Source organism: Hyla sarda, chromosome 2, assembly GCF_029499605.1.
Source record: "Hyla sarda isolate aHylSar1 chromosome 2, aHylSar1.hap1, whole genome shotgun sequence".
NCBI lineage: Eukaryota > Metazoa > Chordata > Amphibia > Anura > Hylidae > Hyla > Hyla sarda.
The window spans coordinates 54,281,434-54,303,525 of record NC_079190.1 but is presented as its reverse complement, the minus strand read 5'-3'; the positions used below and the strand labels follow the sequence as shown (position 1 = coordinate 54,303,525).

The 22,092-nt window shown below is 38.7% G+C and overlaps 1 protein-coding gene across 1 annotated transcript in view; it reads right to left on the bottom strand.

Annotated features, from left to right (window-relative positions):
* Positions 1–13,041, bottom strand: part of PDX1 (pancreatic and duodenal homeobox 1) — a 28,431-nt gene extending 15,390 nt beyond the window's left edge. Inside the window, exon 1 of the mRNA XM_056560063.1 lies at positions 12,633–13,041. Coding sequence (XP_056416038.1) covers positions 12,633–13,041 — 409 coding nt within the window. The remainder of the gene's footprint in view (positions 1–12,632) is intronic.
* Between the last annotated feature and the right edge of the window lie 9,051 nt (positions 13,042–22,092).

Here is a 22,092-nt window from a genome sequence, read left to right as displayed (position 1 = left end):
TTGACTTGAATGGGGTCCATTAGGGAATGGGTAATTTATCGGAGAAAAATAATAGTGCATGCATGACCTGCATAGACCTGCATATAACGGGGCTAAATGGAAATGTGAAAGAGGCTTTACTTTGAACTGCAGGCCTGTGTGGCTTTTCTGCTTTGCAGTACTGTTGCAGTACCACCAAGTTTTTACCGCTATATTGTGAAATATTCTGTAAAATTGTGCAAATTTACCGTGATTATGTAAAAAGCATAATGTGTATCACAATTTCAGTATTTCAGTCATTTTACAAAAAAGCATGGCAAAATCATGTGCAACACCGCGACAGTACTGCTAATAAAACTCAATGGGGATTATTTACTAACGTGATCCCGACTCTTTATTGTTGGGTTTTGCGCCCAAATTGTGTTGCACGTTCCATGCGACACAATTTGCGACCAAAAGAAAAAAACTCCATTTTACAAGAAAACCCTGAAAAGGGGTGTGGCCATGGGATAAAGTGGGCGTGGTCCCAACAAAAGGGGCGTCTCTCCGACAGTTTTGAAAAATCCCAACATATTTACTTAGGTTTCCACAGAAAATGTGGTGGATTTGAGCTGAGGAAAACCCGACAGATCAGAACAGTTGTAAAAAAAGCAAAACGTAGGGAAAAGTGCAAAATGTAGGGAAACCTTAGTAAATACCTTGGGAAAATACCTGTCGGAAATCAAAACCCACAAAGAAAACTATACTCCACTCTTAGTAAATAAACTCCAGCCCTTTTGACTCTCCAATAATTGCAATAATATTTCACATAAGTTGTTACATGAGATTTGCATTTTCTGTGACTTAGCACAGAAGCCATTTTTTTTTAAATCAGTTTCCAGTCCATACGCCATTTCGATGTAAAAATTAAAAACATTCCAGCAGGCCTTGCACCATTGCTTTTATTGCATTTTAAAGGGGTACTCCAGTGGAAATGTTTTTTAAATCAACTGGTGCAGAAAGTTAAATAGATTTGTAAATTACTTCTATTTAAAAATCTTAATCCTTCCAGTACTTATCAGCTGCTGTATGCTTCACAGGAAGTTCTTTTCTTTTTGAATTACTTTTCTGCCTGACCACAGTGCTCTCCGCTGACACCTCTGTCCATGTCAGGAACTGTCCAGAGCAGGAGGTTTGCTATGGGGATTTGCTACTGCTCTGGCCAGTTCCTTACATGAACAGAGGTGTCAGCAGAGAGCACTGTAGTCAGCCAGAAAAGAACAAATCAACTTCCTCTGTAGTATACAGCAGTTGATAAGTACTGGAAGGATTAAGATTTTTAAATGGAAGTAATTTACAAATCTGTAAATCTCTTTAATTTCTGGCATCAATTGATTTAAAAAAAAATGTTTTCCACTGGAGAACCCCTTTAAATTTTGTTCACCTGCGTCATCATGAAAAACATGACATTTTTTCCCCTGCGTTCTTATCATAGCATGCCTTTCGTCATGTTACTCAAGTATTTCTATTGAAGAAATGAGGGGGAAAAACTCCCGAAAAATCTCCAATGCTAAACTCACATACCGTTTTATTTATTTTTTTGCTCCCATAGACTTCTATGGGTAAGAAAAACCAAGATTTTGTCCCAAAAAAATGCCCTAGTCTCAACATGCCGTGATTTAGGAAAACTGCCACTGAGCCCAAAACCGCCAAAAAACGGGGAAAAAGTGGGTTTGGAATTTCATAAATCCCTATAGACTTTCAGCTAACATCTGGCCAATGCATGTTTTCATCAGAAAAGATGTAGTGCGACATTTGTGGCAATTTTGGGGTGTTTTTGCAAAAAGAAACCCAACAGGAAACCTCTGTGGTCTGCTGCACCCCTTGCTCATGACACCTTATTTCTGACTACCATTCATATGTTGGCATACTGGTATTCCTGTATTTTTATTACGGTGGCATACTGGTACTTCTGACTACTTTTTGTATGGTGGCATATTGGATTCAGTATCAACCAGCCCCCTTTTCTTCTGACTATAATGCCGCGACTTCTGACTATTCGTTACCCCTATATGTTTTACCCCTGACGATTATATATATATATATATATATATATATATATATATATATATATTGATTAACAGGCCAGTGGGGGTCATACCCCCAGGCTGGAATGGCAACCCATTAACAGAAAGTAAAGTTCAAAACAGATTTTTTGGGGGAGATTTATCAAAACCTTTAGGGTAGGGTCACACGTAACGGATCGCAGCATATTTTATGCTGCAGATCCGCTGGTGACCCAACCCATTTTGTGCCTCCAGCTGTTGCCATTTTTAACAAGGCCTCTGCAAAATGGAAGACGCAATCTAATTGGTTGCTATGGCAACTGGGAAACTTTTCCTTTACACAGGTTTTGATAAATCTCCCCCCTTATGTTTTCAGCTCCGTATTATGCAGACTGGTGTAAAAAAAATAAGTCTGGTAGAGTCAGAATCCAGAACCCAACACCAACATTTCCCTCAAAAAAGACCCAAATTCAACAAAACTGATTGAAAAGTGGATGCAAAGTGATATTCCATAATGCATCAATTAAATCAGTGGAGCAAAAATTATGAAAAACAAAAAGCAAAACATAAAGCAAACAAACAAAGCCCAGAGACGCATGCACAGCTGTGTTGAAGATCTGCATTGCCGGATTCATGATACAGCGCCTGTAGATGTTATGTGCCCATACTGTACCCCTGTCTACCTCAGATCTTATGGAGACATTCTGACATATGCACCACTGGATCCCATCGTTTCGGAGATATCCTCCCCAATAATCATTTCTGCAGTGCCACATGGAACAATAATATGTGCTACATACAACTGTAGAGACTCTTTGTAGCTGTACGAGGGCCGACATACAGCTTTGTCCTGTATAGGAAGCTTTAGACTTAGTTCACACATAGTAGTAATTTGATTTGTATTTAAAGGGGTACTCTGGTGGGGGAAAAAAAAATATTAAATCAACTGTTGCCAGAAAGTTAAACAGATTTGTAAATGACTTCTATAAAAAATTTTATTTACCCTTCCAGTACTTTTTAGCAGCTGTATGCTACAGAGGAAATTATTTTCTTTTTTAATTTATTTTTTGTCTTGTCCACAGTGCTCTCTGCTGACACCTCTGTCCATATCAGGAACTGTCCAGAGCAGCATAGGTTTGCAATGGGGATTTTCTCCTGCTCTGGACAGTTCCTGATACGGGCATCAGGTGTCAGCAGAGAGCACTGTGGACAAGACAAAAAAGAAATTCAAAAAGAAAATAATTTCCTCTGTAGCATACAGCTACTAAAAAATAAAAAATACTGGAAGGGTAAAGATTTTTTAATAGAAGTCATTTACAAACCTGTTTAACTGTCTGGCAAAAGTTGATTAAAATTTTTTTCTTTTCCACCAGAGTACCCATCATTTTGGAGCCCAGTTTAGTAAATAAAAAAAATAAAAAAAACAGGAACTATCGTTTACACATTTTTGTGAGTTTTGAACCAACTCCTGGTTTCGGTTAAAATATTGACTAAAATGAGCTCCACGAGAAGGACCAAATACTGACATAAAAATTACGTGCTCTAACTGGGAGAAAAAAATCAGCCATTTAAAAACTGGCGTTCTTTTTTCGAAAGTGGCTAAAAAAAAGCATGCAGAAAATTAAAAACATTGCAAAATGTTACGCAGTGTGAACTCGGGCTTAGCTCACACTTCGGAAAATTTACAGACGTGTTTCATTTTATTTCATTTTCACGTTTTCATCTAAACGAAAATGTGTACGTTAAAATAAAAATGGTATATTTTCCTATATGTGTACTGTGCCTTATATACTGACCTAGAAAATGTGTAGGTATTTGTGTCCAAACATTTTCCACTAGTATTACCCAACAATTTTTCTTTTTATTGGATAAAAACTGGATGGTCACTAAGATTACAAGTAGTTCTCGGTATTTGTTCATATTTTGCCTAACATTGCACTTTATAGTACCCGCATTCATTTTGCATGTGAGTTGTCCCATGAGTGTTTTTCTTAATCCGCTGATGATGATGTCTTTCATATTATATACACTGTGTCATGTTCTTAACCCCTTAAGGACGCAGCTCATTTTCACCTTAAGGACGCAGCACTTTTTCGCAATTCTGACCACTGTCACTTTATGCATTAATAACTCTGAGATGCTTTTACCAATTATTCTGTTTCTGAGATAGTTTTTTCGTGACATATTCTACTTTATTTTAGTGGTAAATTTTCATCGTTATTTGCATCCTTTCTTTGTGAAAAATCCCAAAATTTCATGAACATTTTTTAAATGTTGCATTTTTCTAACTTTGAAGCTCTCTGCTTGTAAGATAAATTGATATTCCAAATAAATGTTATATTGATTCGCAAATACAATATGTCTACTTTATGTTGGCGTCATAAAATAGACATATTTTTACTTTTTGAAAAAATTAAAGGGCTACAAAGTATAGCAGCAATTTTCAAAATTTTCATGAAAATTGCAAAATCTGAAGGGACAGATGTTACAGAACTACAACTCCCAGCATGCCTGGGCAGTCGAGGCATGCTGAGAGTTGTAGTTTGGCAACATTTGGAGGGCTACCGTTTGGGCACCACTGTAATAGTGGTCTCCAAACTGTGACCCTCCAGATGTTGCAAAACTACAACTCCCAGCATGCCCAGACAGCCTTTGGCTGTCTGGGCATGCTGGGAGTTGCAGTTTGGCAACCACTAGAAGGGCAGCCTGTAAATATTGCTTTACTGCCACCTTATGTCTGTCACAATTTTCATAGGTTTGGTTTCTGTGTGAACATTGCCTTAAAAGGGTACTCCGGTGAAAACCTTTTTTCTTATAAATCAACTGGTGGCAGAAAGTTAAACATATTTGTAAATTACTTCTATTAAAAATTCTTAATCCTTCCTGTACTTATCAGCTGCTGAATACTACAGAGGAAATTATTTTCTTTTTGGAATCCTCTCTGATGACATCACGAGCACAGTTCTCTCTGCTGATGTTATTATAATAATAACGCTTTATTTATTGTTGTCCTTAGTGGGATTTGAACCCAAGTCCACAGCACTGCAAGGAAGCAGTGCTAACCACTGAGCCACCATGCTGCCCTTAGTATACATCTGCTATGCATGGTTGCTAAAATGGACAGAGATGTCAGCAGAGAGCACTGTGCTTGTGATGTCATCAGTGTTCCAAAAAGAAAGGAATTTACTCTGTAGCATTCAGCAGCTAATAAGTACTGGAAGGATTAAGATTTTTTAATAGAAGTAATTTACAAATATGTTTAACTTTCTGCCACCAGTTGATTTAAAAGGAAAAAGGTTTTCACCGGAGTACCCCTTTAATGTATAAATTAACAGTAACATGATAAAATCCCCGTCTCTGCATCTCCACAGCCTTTATGATAATAAATCAGGTAATTCATAGCAGGACGTCATTATTCCTGCCAATGGCTTTAGCTTCGATGTCAATCATTTAACCTGTCATGAATTCATTAGTTAGTAATTTATTTTATTAAAAAAACATTCAATTATACCGCAGCTTTATGTTCTGCTCCTGGGACAGGCCGAAACGTTGCTTATGCCTCCATTACAATATAATACTTACTGAAGAACCAAGTTCCTTGTTTTGATGTTTGAAATAAACTAGAATATGCATTGAATCTTTTGGAGACTCCAAATGTTGATCACTTTAAAACCATTTACATAATAATATTTACTACTTGTTCAATGTATTCTCCGAAGAATTCAGTTACATCTGATCACATTTTTATTCTCAACAGGTGATGATGGTTAACAATCACTAAGTTCAAAAGTTCAATCCTACTTTTAAGAAGGATTCAATTTTTTTTTATTGTTTTGGGATGATTATTGTTATATATAATAATAATTTATTTATTTATTATTAGAATTACAATTTATTATTAGAAGTACAATATTTATATAAAATGCTAACTTTTTTATACATAAATAATATGCATTCTATATATCATTATCTTTATTGTTATAACTTTTATTAAAGGGGTTCTCCAGGGAACTAAACCCATAGCCCTTCCTTTCCCTCTCACCAACCTATGTATTTGTCTAAATATCTTTCATTAGCTATATACAGCAGTTTTCCTCTTTCAGCCGTCACTTACATGCAGGAAGTGTGAGGAAAACGTCATCCAGCCAACTACTATATGGACCCCCAAGACAAATAGAAAAGCGGGGCCGCATGGAAACATAAACCATGTTCTATGGTTTGATGCTGCTGCTCCTGCACTTCTGTATTTGTCAATGGGCTTGCTTAATGTCCTTAACTGCAGATACCTCGTGTGGCTGGCAGTTGTAGCTTCCCATACTGGATTGGCTGTAGTGCCCATGCTGCTGGTGGTTTTTCCCTTTATATAGCGGGTGGCGGTCCGGTGAAGTTACTTCAGCCTTCGGATCAAGACCCACCCTACCTCCCTTAATTTCATTTATTTTCCTTTTTATTTCCTTATACTTTATTTTGTCGCAATGTTTATAGGGGGGTGGGGGGGGGGGGGGGGTTAGTCATCTGTTTAATGCAGGTGGACAAAATATTCTTTATTCTATTATTTTATTATTGTTATATTTACTTTATTGTTAACTGTTTTACTTTAAATGATTCATTGCTGGAGGAAGGATGTAAAGACCTGTACAATGTGCGAGCTGCAGTGTGAACATGCACACAGATAGTGAAAGCAACTGGCTGGCAGCCATTACACAGAGCTGCACTGACTTCTGGGAGTTGTAGTCTGTGCTGCAAACAAGGAAAAACATATTTAGGAGACAACAGGGGCCAAAAGAGCTCCAAAAACCACATGAATACCTACATTGGACACAGAACAGGTATTGTGGTAGCTTTGGGGCATTTTTGTTTTCCTTAACTGCCCCGGAGTACCCCTTTAAATAGACTATAATAGGTGAAAATATGTGCAAGAATTCAATTTCAACTGATCCTTTTTGTATTTTAAAAAGGTAATAACAGTCAACAATTACTAACTTAGAATTTGTTTTAACCATTGGTTAGCTTTAAGGATTATTTTAGTTTTTTGCTTTTTCAAATATATTTGTGGAATGATTACATATATATATATATATATATATATATATATATATATTATCAAAAAGTACAATATTTATTTAAAATGCTAACTTTTTCTACATAAAAAATATTTATTCTTTATATAATTACCTTTACTAAATAGTTACACTGTAAATACTAATAGATGCAAGAAATAGGACTCATAACACGTTTTTCAAGATCCCAAAATTTGATGCAAATTTTATATCATCAGCCTCCGGGTGTGAGCTACAGTAGGACATTTTCCTGCTCATCACAAAATATCTGAATAATTTCCCTTAAATTTAATGGCCACTTCATCGAACTATATGGGAATATACACATCCAATGTCCAATAAGGTTCATACTGAATCCTAAAGCATTTTCATGAAGCATATTTGTTGTAATAATTTGTAAACATGGTTCACAAACGCTAATAAAGATGTATATGGGACGGAATTTCAGTTACCAAAATGGTGTCAAAGCAAACATGGAATTCTTGTGAATTGTGAAATTTTATTCGAGGAAGCATAAAAGTTTCTGTATTATTCCAGTATTATTTGTCTGATCAGATGCTTTGTGTGTGTGGGCAAGAATTCATTTTTATTTCTACAAATAAATCTATAAGCCACCATGTTGCCATGGTGATGACATGAAACAATACTTTTAAACAACCAATGTTTTCTGATATGGGTTTCCTACCAATTAGTCTTTAAAACTCAGAGAATGTCTAAGGCTGGGTTTACACAGTGTAAAACAAAAACTGCAGTTTTTTCTACCTATTTTACTTCAGCTTTTAAGTTTTCATATTACACTGTGTGAACCCGGCCATAGATAAATTGATTCTTATTAATAATTTGACTGGTTCATGCATGTTGTTTTGCTCAGTACTTGGTCTGTATTGTGAAGCTCGTTTTAGTCAGTACTTTTAGCCTAACTGATCTCTGAAGTGAGGATCAAATAGTGTCAATTTTTAAATTTTGTTTAAAAATTTTTTTCAAATTTAAACATTTTTCTCGGTCAGGGGAGGGGCTAGTAGTAAGAACTTCATGTGCAGTATCTCATTTACTGCCATAAACAATGCAAAAGCACCATAAATATTTTCAAATAATTTCACGGAAACGGTATTCCTGAACATGATTTGGATGAGAAATGTAATCAGAATGTTTGTTCGATTGTGGTCAAATCTTTAAAGTGACCCTCAAGCCATAATTTTTTTTCCATAAGAGGCATTATCAGAGTGAGCCAAAATAGCTGCCTCCTTCTCTCTCTTACTGAACGGCTTTGTTCCCCTGCTAAACACCTGGCTCTGGTCCCGACACGCTGTATTGTGACTAGCCGTTTCACACGTGTTTTTATGTATGAAACAAAAGTCACTTTCTCTATGTCATTCCATGAGATGCTAATAGAATCACATTTTTGGTTAAAGTGTTGCTTTTAGTCTGTAGCCAGCGATAGGAGTGTGTGTTACGGACTGCAGCCTAAGACCACATGGCACAATTCAAATCCATTGCCCTTATCATGGATTTACTACCACACAGATGATCAGAAGTTGTTCCTGATTTCCTGTTACATTTACGTCACGTGACTTCCCTAGGATGTGCTTGCATACTGCATATGTTGGAATAAACATCAATATATGTGTCATAACTTAATAAACTAATAAAATTGACTATTAAAATTCATGTTATTACTGATGTGGGAACAGCAAATACAAAGCCTGCTTCATAGGCCTCAGTAAAGTGACCATCCTAATTCTTTTTTTTTTTTTTATCTTTTAATTGTAAAATCGTTGTTAACAAAGCAATAAAAACATCTGTTTCTGGAATTTTATAAACAAAAAATGATGAAACACTAACAGAGGAGGGCCTCGCAATGGCAGCATTTTTTTTTTTTTACTTTTTTTTACTTTACCAATGTAAGAGAGAATGTTTGTATTTTACATTTATTTGTGTGCTAAATACTAAACTAAGTTTCTTCAAGTTTCTGATCCCAGTTTTTCTTTTTTTTTTTCTGTATCATAGAATGACCTAGAATGTGTGCATTAAAGTGTTCAAATATTTTCAAAAGTTTTTGTATTTTAGTATTTTAGTAATTTAGAAGAATAATTAATATTACATCTATCTATTATCTGTCTATCTATCTATCTATCTATCTATATCTATATATCATCTCAAAATGAAATGCAGAGCAGGCACTAGAAACATCCACCCTGCAAGCGACCAACTCAGGTGCAAACAGAATTTGGTGAAGTACCGTAAAAAATGTTATTGTATCTACCATAATGTAAGATGTTTTTGGCAGTGTTCAACAATGCTTCAAAAGGGCAACATTGCCAAAACATTGCATGTTATGGTGGATATAATAGAAATGCTGTTTTAGGATGCTCCAGGCCTTTGACTATACTTGATCTATCTATCATCTATTGATCTAAAGGCACAAAAAGGCACTCCAAAATTGTGTAAGCAAACATGCTTTATTAACCCTTGTTCTGGTGGATGCAACATTTCAACAGCATTACGCTGTCTTTCTCAGGCATGTCTAAGTGATCACACATGATACCTTATATAGGGTGAAAAATCAAGTGTCCTATAAAAGGTCATAATATAATTATATAAAATTTGCAAAAGTGCTTAATAATAACAATACATATAAAATCATCACACAGTGCCATACACAAATACAAATCAAGTGAAATACAGTGTATAAAAATATTGCTGTTCTGTACATGAGAAAATAGTGCATACCGTACATTTATACACTGTATTTCACTTGATTTGTATCACTATGTGATGATTTTATATATATTGTTATTATTAAGCACTTTTTCAAATTTTATATAATTATATTATGACCTTTTATAGGACACTTGATTGTTCACCCTATATAAGGTATCATGTGTGATCACTTAGACATGCTTGAGAAAGACAGCGTAATGCTGTTGAAATGTTGCATCCACCAGAACATGGATTAATAAAGCACATTTTCTTACACAATTTTGGAATGCTGTTGGACCTTTTTGTGGCTTTGGATCTACTTTTCAGTCTGCGACTGGGGCTGAGTGTATGGTCTGTTTGCACCCTGCAGTTTGACTACTGCTTTGGTTGTGCCGATTCTACCATTCCCGCAATCTATCTATCTATCTATCTATCTATCTCATATCTATCTCATATCTTTCTATCTATTTATCTATCCAAATTTCCCTATGTAATCCATACTTTCCAACTTCATGGACAGCCAAAGAGGGGCAGTTATAGCTCATTGTGTAAAAGCCAATTATACATGCTTTTGTATATACCTAAATATTGTTGATGCTTATATTTTTTTTAAATGGAAACAATTAAAAAGTTAAGCAATTTGTAAGATCCATCTAGCACGAGATTATAAAATGATATACAAGTTGGGGGTTTAATATACAGCTAGGAACCAACAGATACTACGTGGAGAAATGTAAAAAGTTTATAGTCAAAAAAATAGACATTTGAGAAACAAAGAGGGACAGTAGGAATCGTGTTCCTCCAAAAAAGGGGCACTTTGGAGGAATGTCTATTATTCTATCTATTCCGTTTTTTTTTTTACATCAATGTTTAAACATGACTCCCATGTGCTTTATCCTGTATACCTCTACCATACTGTTCCAATGTTGTTCTTTTGAGCTATGTAATGTGTACAGAGTGTTTTCTGTTACTGAATGGGTTGCTAACACCATAGCACCACAGACCCGCCGGACTGTACATGTTATGCAGACATTGTTGCAGGGTAGAGAGAAGTATAGAGCCTATCTGCCAGGAAAATTACTAGAATATACATTTTCAAAACTGTATTTGAACAGTGTGATTAAAAAAATATTTGCTTTGCAGGTGTGACAAAAAGTGTATAATGGGCCCTGTGATAACATTGTAAGACGAGATAGAGCAATATTGTTCTGTAACTGAACCCTCTGTATAGAGAGAGTCTGTTCCAATAGCTGTCCATCACTCCTAACATTTCCTGACCGTGTACTGGATGCCGTTTCCATACTGGGACAAATGAGTAATGATGACGGTGTATGATTATGTATTTAGCTATGTGCTGTATGCTTGTGTATATATATATGTGAATTGTAGAATTTAGAATATGAAATGTATGTATTCATGTACACAGTGCATAAATATATTTATTAAATATGTGCTGTTCGTACTTTTGTGCATATTGTGCATTGCTATATGTGTTTGTATGGATGTCTGTTCTACATGCTGATAAGTATATATTGTATAATTGTATTTATGTTTGTGTAGCTAAGTTTGCTCTGTATGTTTATATAGTTTGTTTTTTATATTGTATGGTTGTAGTAAGTACACCTGTTGTTTATGCTTTTATGCATATATTGCGTATGTGTATATATATATATATATATATATATAATATATATATATATGTCTGTATATATGTGCATATTTTTTTTTTATTTCTTAATGCTTATATGTATTGTATATGCATACAATTGCACCAAACAGTGGTCTTCTGAAAGAAAATGGTCACTATACTTAGTGTATGATGGTCTGAAAATCCACAAATCCATCAAACAAAATCTGGTCTGGGTAAGAGGGTGGTCTTATCAAAGAGATGATGTTCTGGAGAGGTTTCACTGTAAATTGTGCACTTATGTGTCTGTTCTGAATGCTTCTATGCAGGGATGTGAACAGGTTGACTAGAATGGGGGGCTTGAGCCCCTGCCCTTTTGATGTTATTCCTAAAAGTGCCCTGGGCAGTGCTGGGCAGTTTGGCATCATTATGGGAAGTGCCCCTTTTCTTCAGTAAAGCCCTGGCCTCCCAAAATGTCTGTGCACATCCCTGCTTCTATGTATATATTGTCAACTTGTATATGCGTGTGTGTGTATATATATATATATATATATATATATATACATATATATATATATTAGCTTATACACACATATCTATCTATATATATATGTCAGTGTTTGTGTATGTGTGTATATATATATATATATATATATATAACATATATATCTATTCAGGGGTCAAGTCTTGGGAAAAAAAGTGTGGGAACTCAACCAAGATTTTTACTCAAGGGCTGGTCCTGCTAATGGGAACGATATTCCTGCTGTGGAAAAAGTGCAGGAACTCAGTTTCCACTCGTTCCTGCAGGACTTGAGCCCTGTATATATTGTATTGTATTGTATTTTTGTCTGTGCAATTGCCTTAAATGTAGTTAGGGTGACAGACATTACAATTTCACAATGTCGCTAGATTTAAAGATGTCTAGTTCTAGAATGCATTTTTAGGCAATGCCATGTTAAACATTTGTGTACCATAATGGTATTACTGTGCAAGTGTACTTTTATGTGTTCATGAAGAGTTTTACCAGTCTCACAAGCACTATATATATATATATATATATATATATATATATATATATATATACCCATTTATATAGATTTCTATCTGCTATGTGTGGGATGGCAGGACTTTGGGTTTCACTGCACCCTGTCATCCCACCACTATAACCTCACAAATTATCTTGTCTCCTATAATGTATACATGAGACATCCTGACACTCACCTGTCCACTGTGCTTTCCAGGTATGTGATTTGGTGGATTTCATCCATGGAAATGGTAAAATGGTTCTGTTGCGTTCATCTAAGAGTCCAGGATCTGTGTCCTCTGGATAAGGCATTGTTTGCTGTTGGGGGTGAGGGATCCCAGGGTGATGGTGATGAAGGTGATGATGATGGTGAAGATGGGGCACAATTGGGTCCTCTGATATAGGTGGCACCTCGTAGGGTGAAATATCTGGGGGACTTCCTGGATCCAAACTTATGACTGAGTTGGAATAGGTGGAGGGCTGCTGCCTTCCCATGTAGAGACATGCTGGGGGGCTTGGGCAATAGTCCTGGCCCTGGTTCCTCTGAAATGCACAAGAGTCCTTGTAGATGTGGGCTGTGGAGTAGTACTGGTCATCCGTGTTCATGGCTGTGCGTGTATCAGGAAAACATAAGGAGCTGGTTGAGTCCTCCTCTGTGAAGTTTGCACTGCTTGCTGACAGGTAATCTTTACCTGCAGGGAATGGCTTCAGTGCTACAGTCACATTGGCTGCTCCTTGGCTCATGTGATTTGGCAATGGGCATCAGATGGGAGTGTCCTCTGTAAGATAAGTGCAGCTGTTTCTCTCTTTCTTAGTGACCATTTTCCTATATTTGTCCCTTACTTTGTATGTCACACAGGTGAGCCGTGTATTAGACCTGGACGCCATGCGCGTTGGGTGACATTGTGAATGTGAAATGATTATCATGAAGGTTAGTGATTAAGGACAGCATCTTGAGCTAACATGTGCTCTGCAGTAGCTTCTTTCTGTACACCTGATGTGATAAACCTATCAGCATATGGAGGACTATCTCAATGGGAGATAACACATAGGAGCTTTATCACTGGAACCTCCCTTAATAGTGTCCTTCACCTCTTAGAGATACACGTGCAGTCATCTGACAACTACTTTCCCTGAGACCTAATAAGTTTTGGTTCAAGTCAACAATAATGAGCATTTGGAATGAAAATCATTGTACAGAGAAACCTCTTTGAGAAGACCACCCAAAATTGCATCGAAAAGATGTTTTCTATGGGGGTAGCCTTCTATAAAAAATGGCCACTATGCATAATAAATGGTGAACTAAAAATCCATCACACAAAATGCAGTCTGGATAAGGGGGTGGTGTTCTCAAAGAAGTGATATATTTATCCCCTTGCTTGGATGGCTAGCAATCAGCTTTAATCTTTCGGAAAATTTGGCATTAAAGGGTGGAATTTTTTTTTTTTTAAATCAACTGGTGCCAGAAAGTTAAACAGATTTGTAAATTATTTCTATTAAAAAATCTTAATAGTTCCAGTACTTATCAGCTGCTGTATGCTACAGAGGAAGTTGTGTAGTTCTTTTTTTTCTAACCACAGTGCTCTCTGCTGCCACCTCTGTTCATGTCAGAAACTATCCAGACAAATCGGAGACTTCTGATGGGAGCTGCAGGTTTGAAGTACGGCGCTGACAGGAACAACCGACAGGTGGAATGTACGATTTAATCTAAAACAATTTAACAATGCAATGCGTTTCACCAGGCTTCTTCCTTCACACAACATCTGCAGTAAGTAAAAACCTTTCTTGTATTGGGTCTTTCTGCTGGTGGTATTTCACTATGGAGCGCCTTTTTATGCTTAATTTCTAGGACCTGTCCAGAGCAAGAGCAAATCCCCATAGCAAACCTATCCTGCTACGGACAGTTCCTGCCAATCCGGAGCCACCTTTAAAAAGCATCCCCTCTGGTGCTCTACAATAATAAATGAGGCATTTTGCCAGACCGATGGACAGACCAGACTCACTGGATCGAAATACTCTGCAGCTAACATTTCTCCACACTTACAACATTTTTCTAGGGAAATTCCTTGATGTGATTTAAAGTTTGTTTATTGTATTAATATAAATATAAATGAATGTTTAAAAATATTGTGGGGCTAAGGAGAGTGACAAAAACTGAGCCTTATAGGGCCAAAAGTGGACTCTTCTAAACTCTCTGAGGGTCCTGAATGGAGGACCCAATCTAATCTAACCCATAGAGAACACCTGAACATTTATAGCCGTGCTGAACATTTATGTCTATGGGGAGGTCAGTGCTGATAACTTCAGTCAACAATTATTAAAAGTGTATGGCCAGCTCAAAGGTTTTCTCCAGAAGCCATTCTATGAGTCAGTTTGGAGGGACAGTATTACACCAAACAGTCCTTGCATTGGCAGATCAAGTCCATATATTACTTTTCATTTGAATGTCTGACATGTAATACTACATTTCCCCTGTAGGGGTGCAATTTCCCTCAGCTGATCATCAGGGGTTTCTAAAGATGATCGGTGGTGATCAGTTGATCACCTTTCTGTGTTGTTGTTTTTTGTTTTTTATGTTAAAGGGCCATAAAGAAGAGATGACCACCTTTAAATGAAGTTCTTCCTAGTTTCATGGATTTAGTTTCACCTTTCTTCTTACCCAAATAGCTTTGGATTTGTTTTGTCTTCTCCCATTTAGGGAAAAATAGCAGCTGTGACCTAACTTCCTGGCAGCCTCAGCCGGGACGCAGAAAATTGACCTTCTGTGAGCTGTTTACTAGAGAATTGGAACATTGTTAGATATTAGCCGGCCAGGATCACAATGCTATCAATACAGGGTATGATAGTAGGTCTATTGATTATTGAAGGGGTATTTTCTGGAGGTTTGGCTGAAATGTGTTGACCCTAACAGATAATCTGCTCTTGGTTGACTTGGTGACAAGGATATGAGAAGGCGGAGAGCTCCCAAACAGGACAAAGATCACTGCCGAGGCTGTTCCAGTCTGTCATTCTCACACTTGTACACACACATGCACCATATTTACTCTGCACTTCTAGTCTAATTGCACATTTCTCTAAATCGGGATCCATTTTAATGCTTCATTTACCCCTATTTAGCACAACAAGTGCAGAGTTGGTATCTTGAAATTTCCTGAGGTAGAAAACATATCTAATGTGTTGTAGCAAAGGTAATATTTGTATTGTTAACAAATGTCACTTGAGAGTAACATATCGGTTTGAAAAAACAAGTATACTGATGGAAAACTTGGATCTAGCCTTAGCAAATAAACCAGCCATGACAGACTTCTGTTCATAGCAAAGGGGGGGATTTTCCAAGGGCTTGACACCAGAAAACTAGTTTAAAAGAGTCACAATTTTTTTTCCGCAAAGCTCTTAATTTGTGCCCAAAACACTGAAAACCCCATATTTCTAAAAAGTTAGTTTTCTGGTGTCAAACATTGTCTTTATTTTAAGGGGATTACCCAAAAGGAATCATAAATAGGGGCTACGTTGGCATCCAAGAAGAATGAAAAGTAATAGTTTTATGTAGATTAGACACTGGAAAGGGCTAAAACATAACTATTATTTGAACCTATACAAAAAGGAGATCAATCAATAGTGCCCTTAACGACCGTTATTGTAATGGAGTCTAACGGGAGTCATAACGAGAAAAGAGGATCCCATTCACTTGAATGGCATTCCTCTAACGTCCGTTATAACTCCCATTATTGCGGCCGAATATAGTGGGAGAAAAATAGATGTCATGCACAAATTTCTATCCCTCTATCTTTCCAACGGATGTCACCTATCGGGCACAAATGATAGTGTGAAAGGAATCATCCTACAATGTGCAATGCATTCAGAAAATTTTTAGACCCTTTCTCATTTTCTTTTTTTTTTTTTTACCTTTTGTTATGTTGTGTGGCCTTGAGCTAAAATAAAATAAAAAACCTGCACTCAATACCCCCTAATTACAAAGTCAAAAACATAAAATTGGACATTTTTTTTTTTTACAAATTTATTAACCCCTTCAGGACGGAGCCCATTTTGGCCTTAAGGACCGGAGCGTTTTTTGCACATCTGACCACTGTCACTTTAAACATTAATAACTCTGGAATGCTTTTAGTTATCATTCTGATTCCGAGATTGTTTTTTCGTGACATATTCTACTTTAACATAGTGGTAAATTTTTGTCGATACTTGCATCCTTTCTTGGTGAAAAATCCGTAAATTTGATGAAAAATTTGAAAATTTTGCATTTTTCTAACTTTGAAGCTTTCTGCTTGTAAGGAAAATGGATATTACGAATACATTTTTTTTTGGTTCACATATACAATATGTGTACTTTATGTTTGCATCATAAAATTGACGTGTTTTTACTTTTGGAAGACACCAGAGGGCTTCAACGGTCAGCAGCAATTTTCCGATTTTTCACAAAATTTTCAAACTCAGTATTTTTCAGGGACCAGTTCAGGTTTGAAGTGGATTTGAAGGGTCTTCATATTAGAAATACCCCATAAATGACCCCATTATAAAAACTACACCCCCCAAAGTATTCAAAATGACATTCAGTCAGCGTTTTAACCCTTTAGGTGTTTCACACGAATAGCAGCAAAGTGAAGGAGAAAATTCACAATCTTCATTTTTTACACTCACATGTTCTTGTAGACCCAATTTTTGAATTTTTACAAGGGGTAAAAGGACAAAATTTTTACTTGTATTTGTAGCCCAATTTCTCTCGAGTAAGCACATACCTCATATGTCTATGTAAAGTGTTCGGCGGGCGCAGTAGAGGGCTCAGAAGGGAAGGAGCGACAAGGGGATTTTGGAGAGTACGTTTTTCTGAAATGGTTTTTGGGGGGCATGTTACCTTTAGGAAGCCCTTATGGTGCCAAAAAACAAAAAAAACCACATGGCATACCATTTTGGAAACTAGACCCCTCGGGGAATGTAACATGGGATAAAGTGAACCTTAATACCCCACAGGTGTTTCACGACTTTTGCAAATGTAAAAAAAAAAAAAAATTTTTACCTAAAATGCTTGTTTTCCCAAAAATTTTTTCTTTTTAAAAAGGGTAATAGCAGAAAATACCCCTAAAAATTTGAAGCCCAATTTCTCACGATTCAGAAAACACCCCATATGGGGGTGAAAAGTGCTCTGCTGGCGCACTACAGGTCTCAGAAGAGAAGGAGTCACATTTGGCTTTTTGAACGCAAATTTTTCTCTGGGGGCATGCCGCATTTAGGAAGCCCCTATGGTGCCAGGATAGCAAAAAAAAACCCACATGGCATACCATTTTGGAAACTAGACCCCTCGGGGAACGTAACAAGGGGTTAAGTGAACCTTTATACCCCACAGGTGTTTCACGACTTTTGCATATGTAAAAAAAAAATTTTTTTTTTACCTAAAATGCTTGTTTTCCCAAAAATTTTACATTTTTAAAAAGGGTAAAAGCAGAAAATACCCCCCAAAATTTGTAACACAATTTCTCCCGAGTACGGCGATACCCCATATGTGGCCCTAAACTGTTGCCTTGAAATACGACAGGGCTCCAAAGTGAGAGCGCCATGCGCATTTGAGGCCTAAATTAGGGATTGCATAGGGGTGGACATAGGGGTATTCTACGCCAGTGATTCCCAAACAGGGTGCCTCCAGCTGTTGCAAAACTCCCAGCATGCCTGGACAGTCAACGGCTGTCCGACAATACTGGGAGTTGTTTTGCAACAGCTGGAGGCTCCGTTCTGGAAACAGTGGCGTACCAGACGTTTTTCATTTTTATTGGGGAGGGGAGGGGGGCTGTGTAGGGGTATGTGTATATGTAGTGTTTTTTACTTTTTATTTTATTTTTTGTGGTAGTGTAGTGTAGTGTTTTTAGGGTACAGTCGCATGGGCGTTCACAGTAGTTTCTCGCTGGCAATTTGAGCTGCAGCAGAAAGTTTGCGGCAGCTCAAATTTGCAGCCAGATACTTACTGTAATCCTCCGCCCATGTGAGTGTACCCTGTACGTTCACATTGGGGGGGACATCCAGCTGTTGCATAACTACAACTCCCAGCATGCCCGTTGGCTGTCGGTGACTGCTGAGAGTTGCAGTTTTGCAACAACTGTAGGCACACTGGTTATGTATCACTGAGTTTGTGACCTAACTCAGTGTTTCACAACCAGTGTGCCTCCAGCTGTTGCAAAACTACAACTCCCAGCATGTACGGTGCATGGTGTACGGTGACTGCTGAGAGTTGTAGTTTGCAACAGCTGGAGGCACACCGGTCGTGAAACACTGAGTTAGGTAAAAAAAAAAACTCTGAGTTTCACAACCAGTGTGCCTTCAGCTGTTGCAAAACTACAACTCTCAGCAGTCACCGACAGCGAACGGGCATGCTGGGAGTTGTAGTTATGCAACCAGCAGATGCACCACTACAACTCCCAGCATGCACTTTAGCTGTTTGTGCAAGCTGGGAGTTGTAGTTAGACAACAGCTGAAGGTACACTTTTCCATAGAAAGAATGTGCCTCCAGCTGTTGCAAAACCATAAGTCCCAGCATGCCCATAAGGGAATGCTGGGAGTTGTGGTGGTCTGCCTCCTGCTGTTGCATAACTACAGCTCCCAGCATGCCCTTTTTGCATGCTGGGAGCTGTTGCTAAGCAACAGCAGGAGGCTGTCACTCACCTCCAACGATCCTCGCTGCACCAGGTCAGTCCCTCGTCGTCTCCGCCGCCGCAGCTGCTCCTGGGGCCCCGATCCCAACAGGGGCGCCGGGGATCGGGGTCCCCAGCACCCGGGGTGCACGTCCCGCACCCGCTCACGTCCTCCAGAAGAGGGGCGGAGCGGGTGCGGGAGTGACACCCGCAGCAGGCGCCCTGATTGGTCGGCCGGTAATCCGGTCGACGAATCAGGGCGATCGTGAGGTGGCTCCAGTGCCACCTCACCCCTGCAGGCTCTGGCCGTTCGGGGCCGTCTCTGACGGCCCCGAACAGCCAGTAATTCCGGGTCATCGGGTCACTGGAGACCCGATTGACCCGGAATCGCCGCAGATCGCTGGACTGAATTGTCCAGCGATCTGCGGCGATCGCCGACATGGGGGGGCATAATGACCCCCCTGGGCGATATGCCGGGATGCCTGCTGAACGATTTCAGCAGGCATCCGGCTCCGGTCCCCAACCGGCTAGCGGTGGGGGCCGGAATTCCCACGGGCGTATGGATACGCCCTCGGTCCTTAAGGACTCGGGATTCAGGGCGTATCCATACGCCCTATGTCCTGAAGAGGTTAAAAAGGAAACACAAAAATTTTTATTTTAGTTGCATGATCATAAGTATTCAGACATTTTGCTTTGACACTTGAAACTTTCTCTTTATTATCTTGGGGATATTTCTTCACCTTGATTGGAGTCACCTGTGGCAAATTAAGATGATTGGACAGGATTTGGGAAGACACAGCCCTGTCTATAAAAGGTCTCACAACTGACAAGGCATATCAGAGAAAAAACAAGCCATGAGGAAGAAAGATCTGCCTGTAGAGCTCAGAGTGAGGATTGTGTGGTGACACAGATCTGGAGAAGGGTATTAAATAGGTCTGCGGCCAAGGTCCAAAGAGCACAGTGGCCTTCATAATTCACACACACACACACACACATATATATATCGTAAATTTGAGTCGCCGTATTAGTCCAGTGATGCAGATGCAAATCAAAAAATGTTGCAGTATCTTGTAATACCTTTTTTATTGGACTAACAGCATTTTCTAGAGACAAGCTTTCGGGATTCCTCCATTTATCAAGTCCAAAGCAAATCTTTGGACTTGATAAAGGGAGGAATCCCGAAAGCTTGTCTCTAGAAAATGCTGTTAGTCCAATAAAAAAGGTATTACAAGATACTGCAACATTTTTTGATTTGCATCTATATATATATTCATATATATATATATATATATATATATATATTACATATTTATCTTTTATATCTTTTCATGTGACAACACTAAAGAAATGACCCTCTGCTCCAATGTAAAGTAGTGAGTGTACAGTCTGTATAATAGTGTTTAATGTTGTGTCCTCTCAAAATAACTCAATGCACAGCCATAAATGACTAAACCTTGGAAACTAAAATGAGTACATCCCTAAGTGGGAATGTCCAAATTGGGCCCAAATTGTCAATATTTTGTGTGTCCACCATAATTTTTAAGCACTGCCTTAAGCCTCTGGGGAATGGAGTTCCCCAGAGCTTCACAGGTTGTCACTGGAGTCTTCTTGCCATCTTCCTTCCAGCTGGTGGATGTTAAAGACCTTGCCCCCCCCCCCCATCTTTTCCTTTGTTGAGGATGCACCACAGATGATCAATATGGTTTAGGTCTGTAGGCATGCTTGGCCAGTCCATCTCCTTTACCCTCAGCATCTTTAGCAAGGCAGTGGTCATACATGGTCCCCTCAATTGACTGTAGCTCCTTAGTACCAGAAGCACTCATGCAGTCCCAGACCATGACACTTCTACCACTATGCCTGACTGTAGGCAAGGCACACTTTTCTCATATCTCACATCACATCCTGGCCTGGTTCTAGCTACAGACGCTGGACATCCATATGGACATCCATCTGAACTTTTCTCATATCTCATATCCTGGCCTGGTTCTAGCTACAGACGCTGGACATCCATCTGAACCAAATACGTTTATCTTGGTCCCATCAGACCACAGGACATGGTTCCAGTAACCAATGTCCTTAGTCTGCTTGTAGGACAACAGCCATGCAGACCAATTTGATGAAGTGTTCTGCTTATGACAGGCTGACCTACTACCCCTTCAACCTCTGCAGCAATGCTGGCAGCACTCATACATCTATTTCCCAAAAACAACCTCTGGAGATGAGGCTGAGCAGGTGCACTCAGCTTCTTTGGTCGACCTTGCCGAGGCCTGTTCTGTGAAACTGCTGTATGGTCTTGCCTTCCATGCTACAGCTCCATTTCAAGGTCCTGACAATCTTCTTCTAGTCTTCTAGACTATCTTTAGGTAAAGCAACAATTCTTTTGTTCAGATCCTCAGAGAGTACTTTGCCATGAGTTGCCATACTGAACTTCCAGTGACCAGTATTAGAGAATGTGAGAGCGATAACACCAAATTAGGACACCTGCTCCCTATTCCTTCCTGAAACCCTGTAACACTAATTAGTCACATGAAACTGGGATAAAAATGGCTAATTGGGCCCAATTTAAACATGCCTACTTAGGAGTGTCCTTACTTTTGTTGCAAAGGTGTAGACATTAAAGGAGTACTCTGGTGCAGAGTATTCCTGCTCCGTCCTGCCCGAGCTGCAAAATAAATGAAAATAAACCATCTCTCACCTCCCTGGGTTCCCGCGGAGCGCCACTACAGCTGATAGGTCCTCCGGTCCATCTTCTTTATACTTCTGGGTATAACGAAGCATCACATAGCGCTCAGCCTATTAAGGGCTGAGGCAGAACATCGCGGCGGCCGGCGATAGGCTGTGCACCATGTGACGCTTCATTACACCCGGAAGTATGAAGAGGATGGACCGGAGGACCGATCAGCTGTAGTGACGCTCCACGGGAACCCAGGGAGATGAGAGATGGTTTATTTTCATTTATTTTGCAGGGCGGAGCAGGAATACTCTGCACCAGAGTATTCCTTTAAAGGGGTTATCCACCATA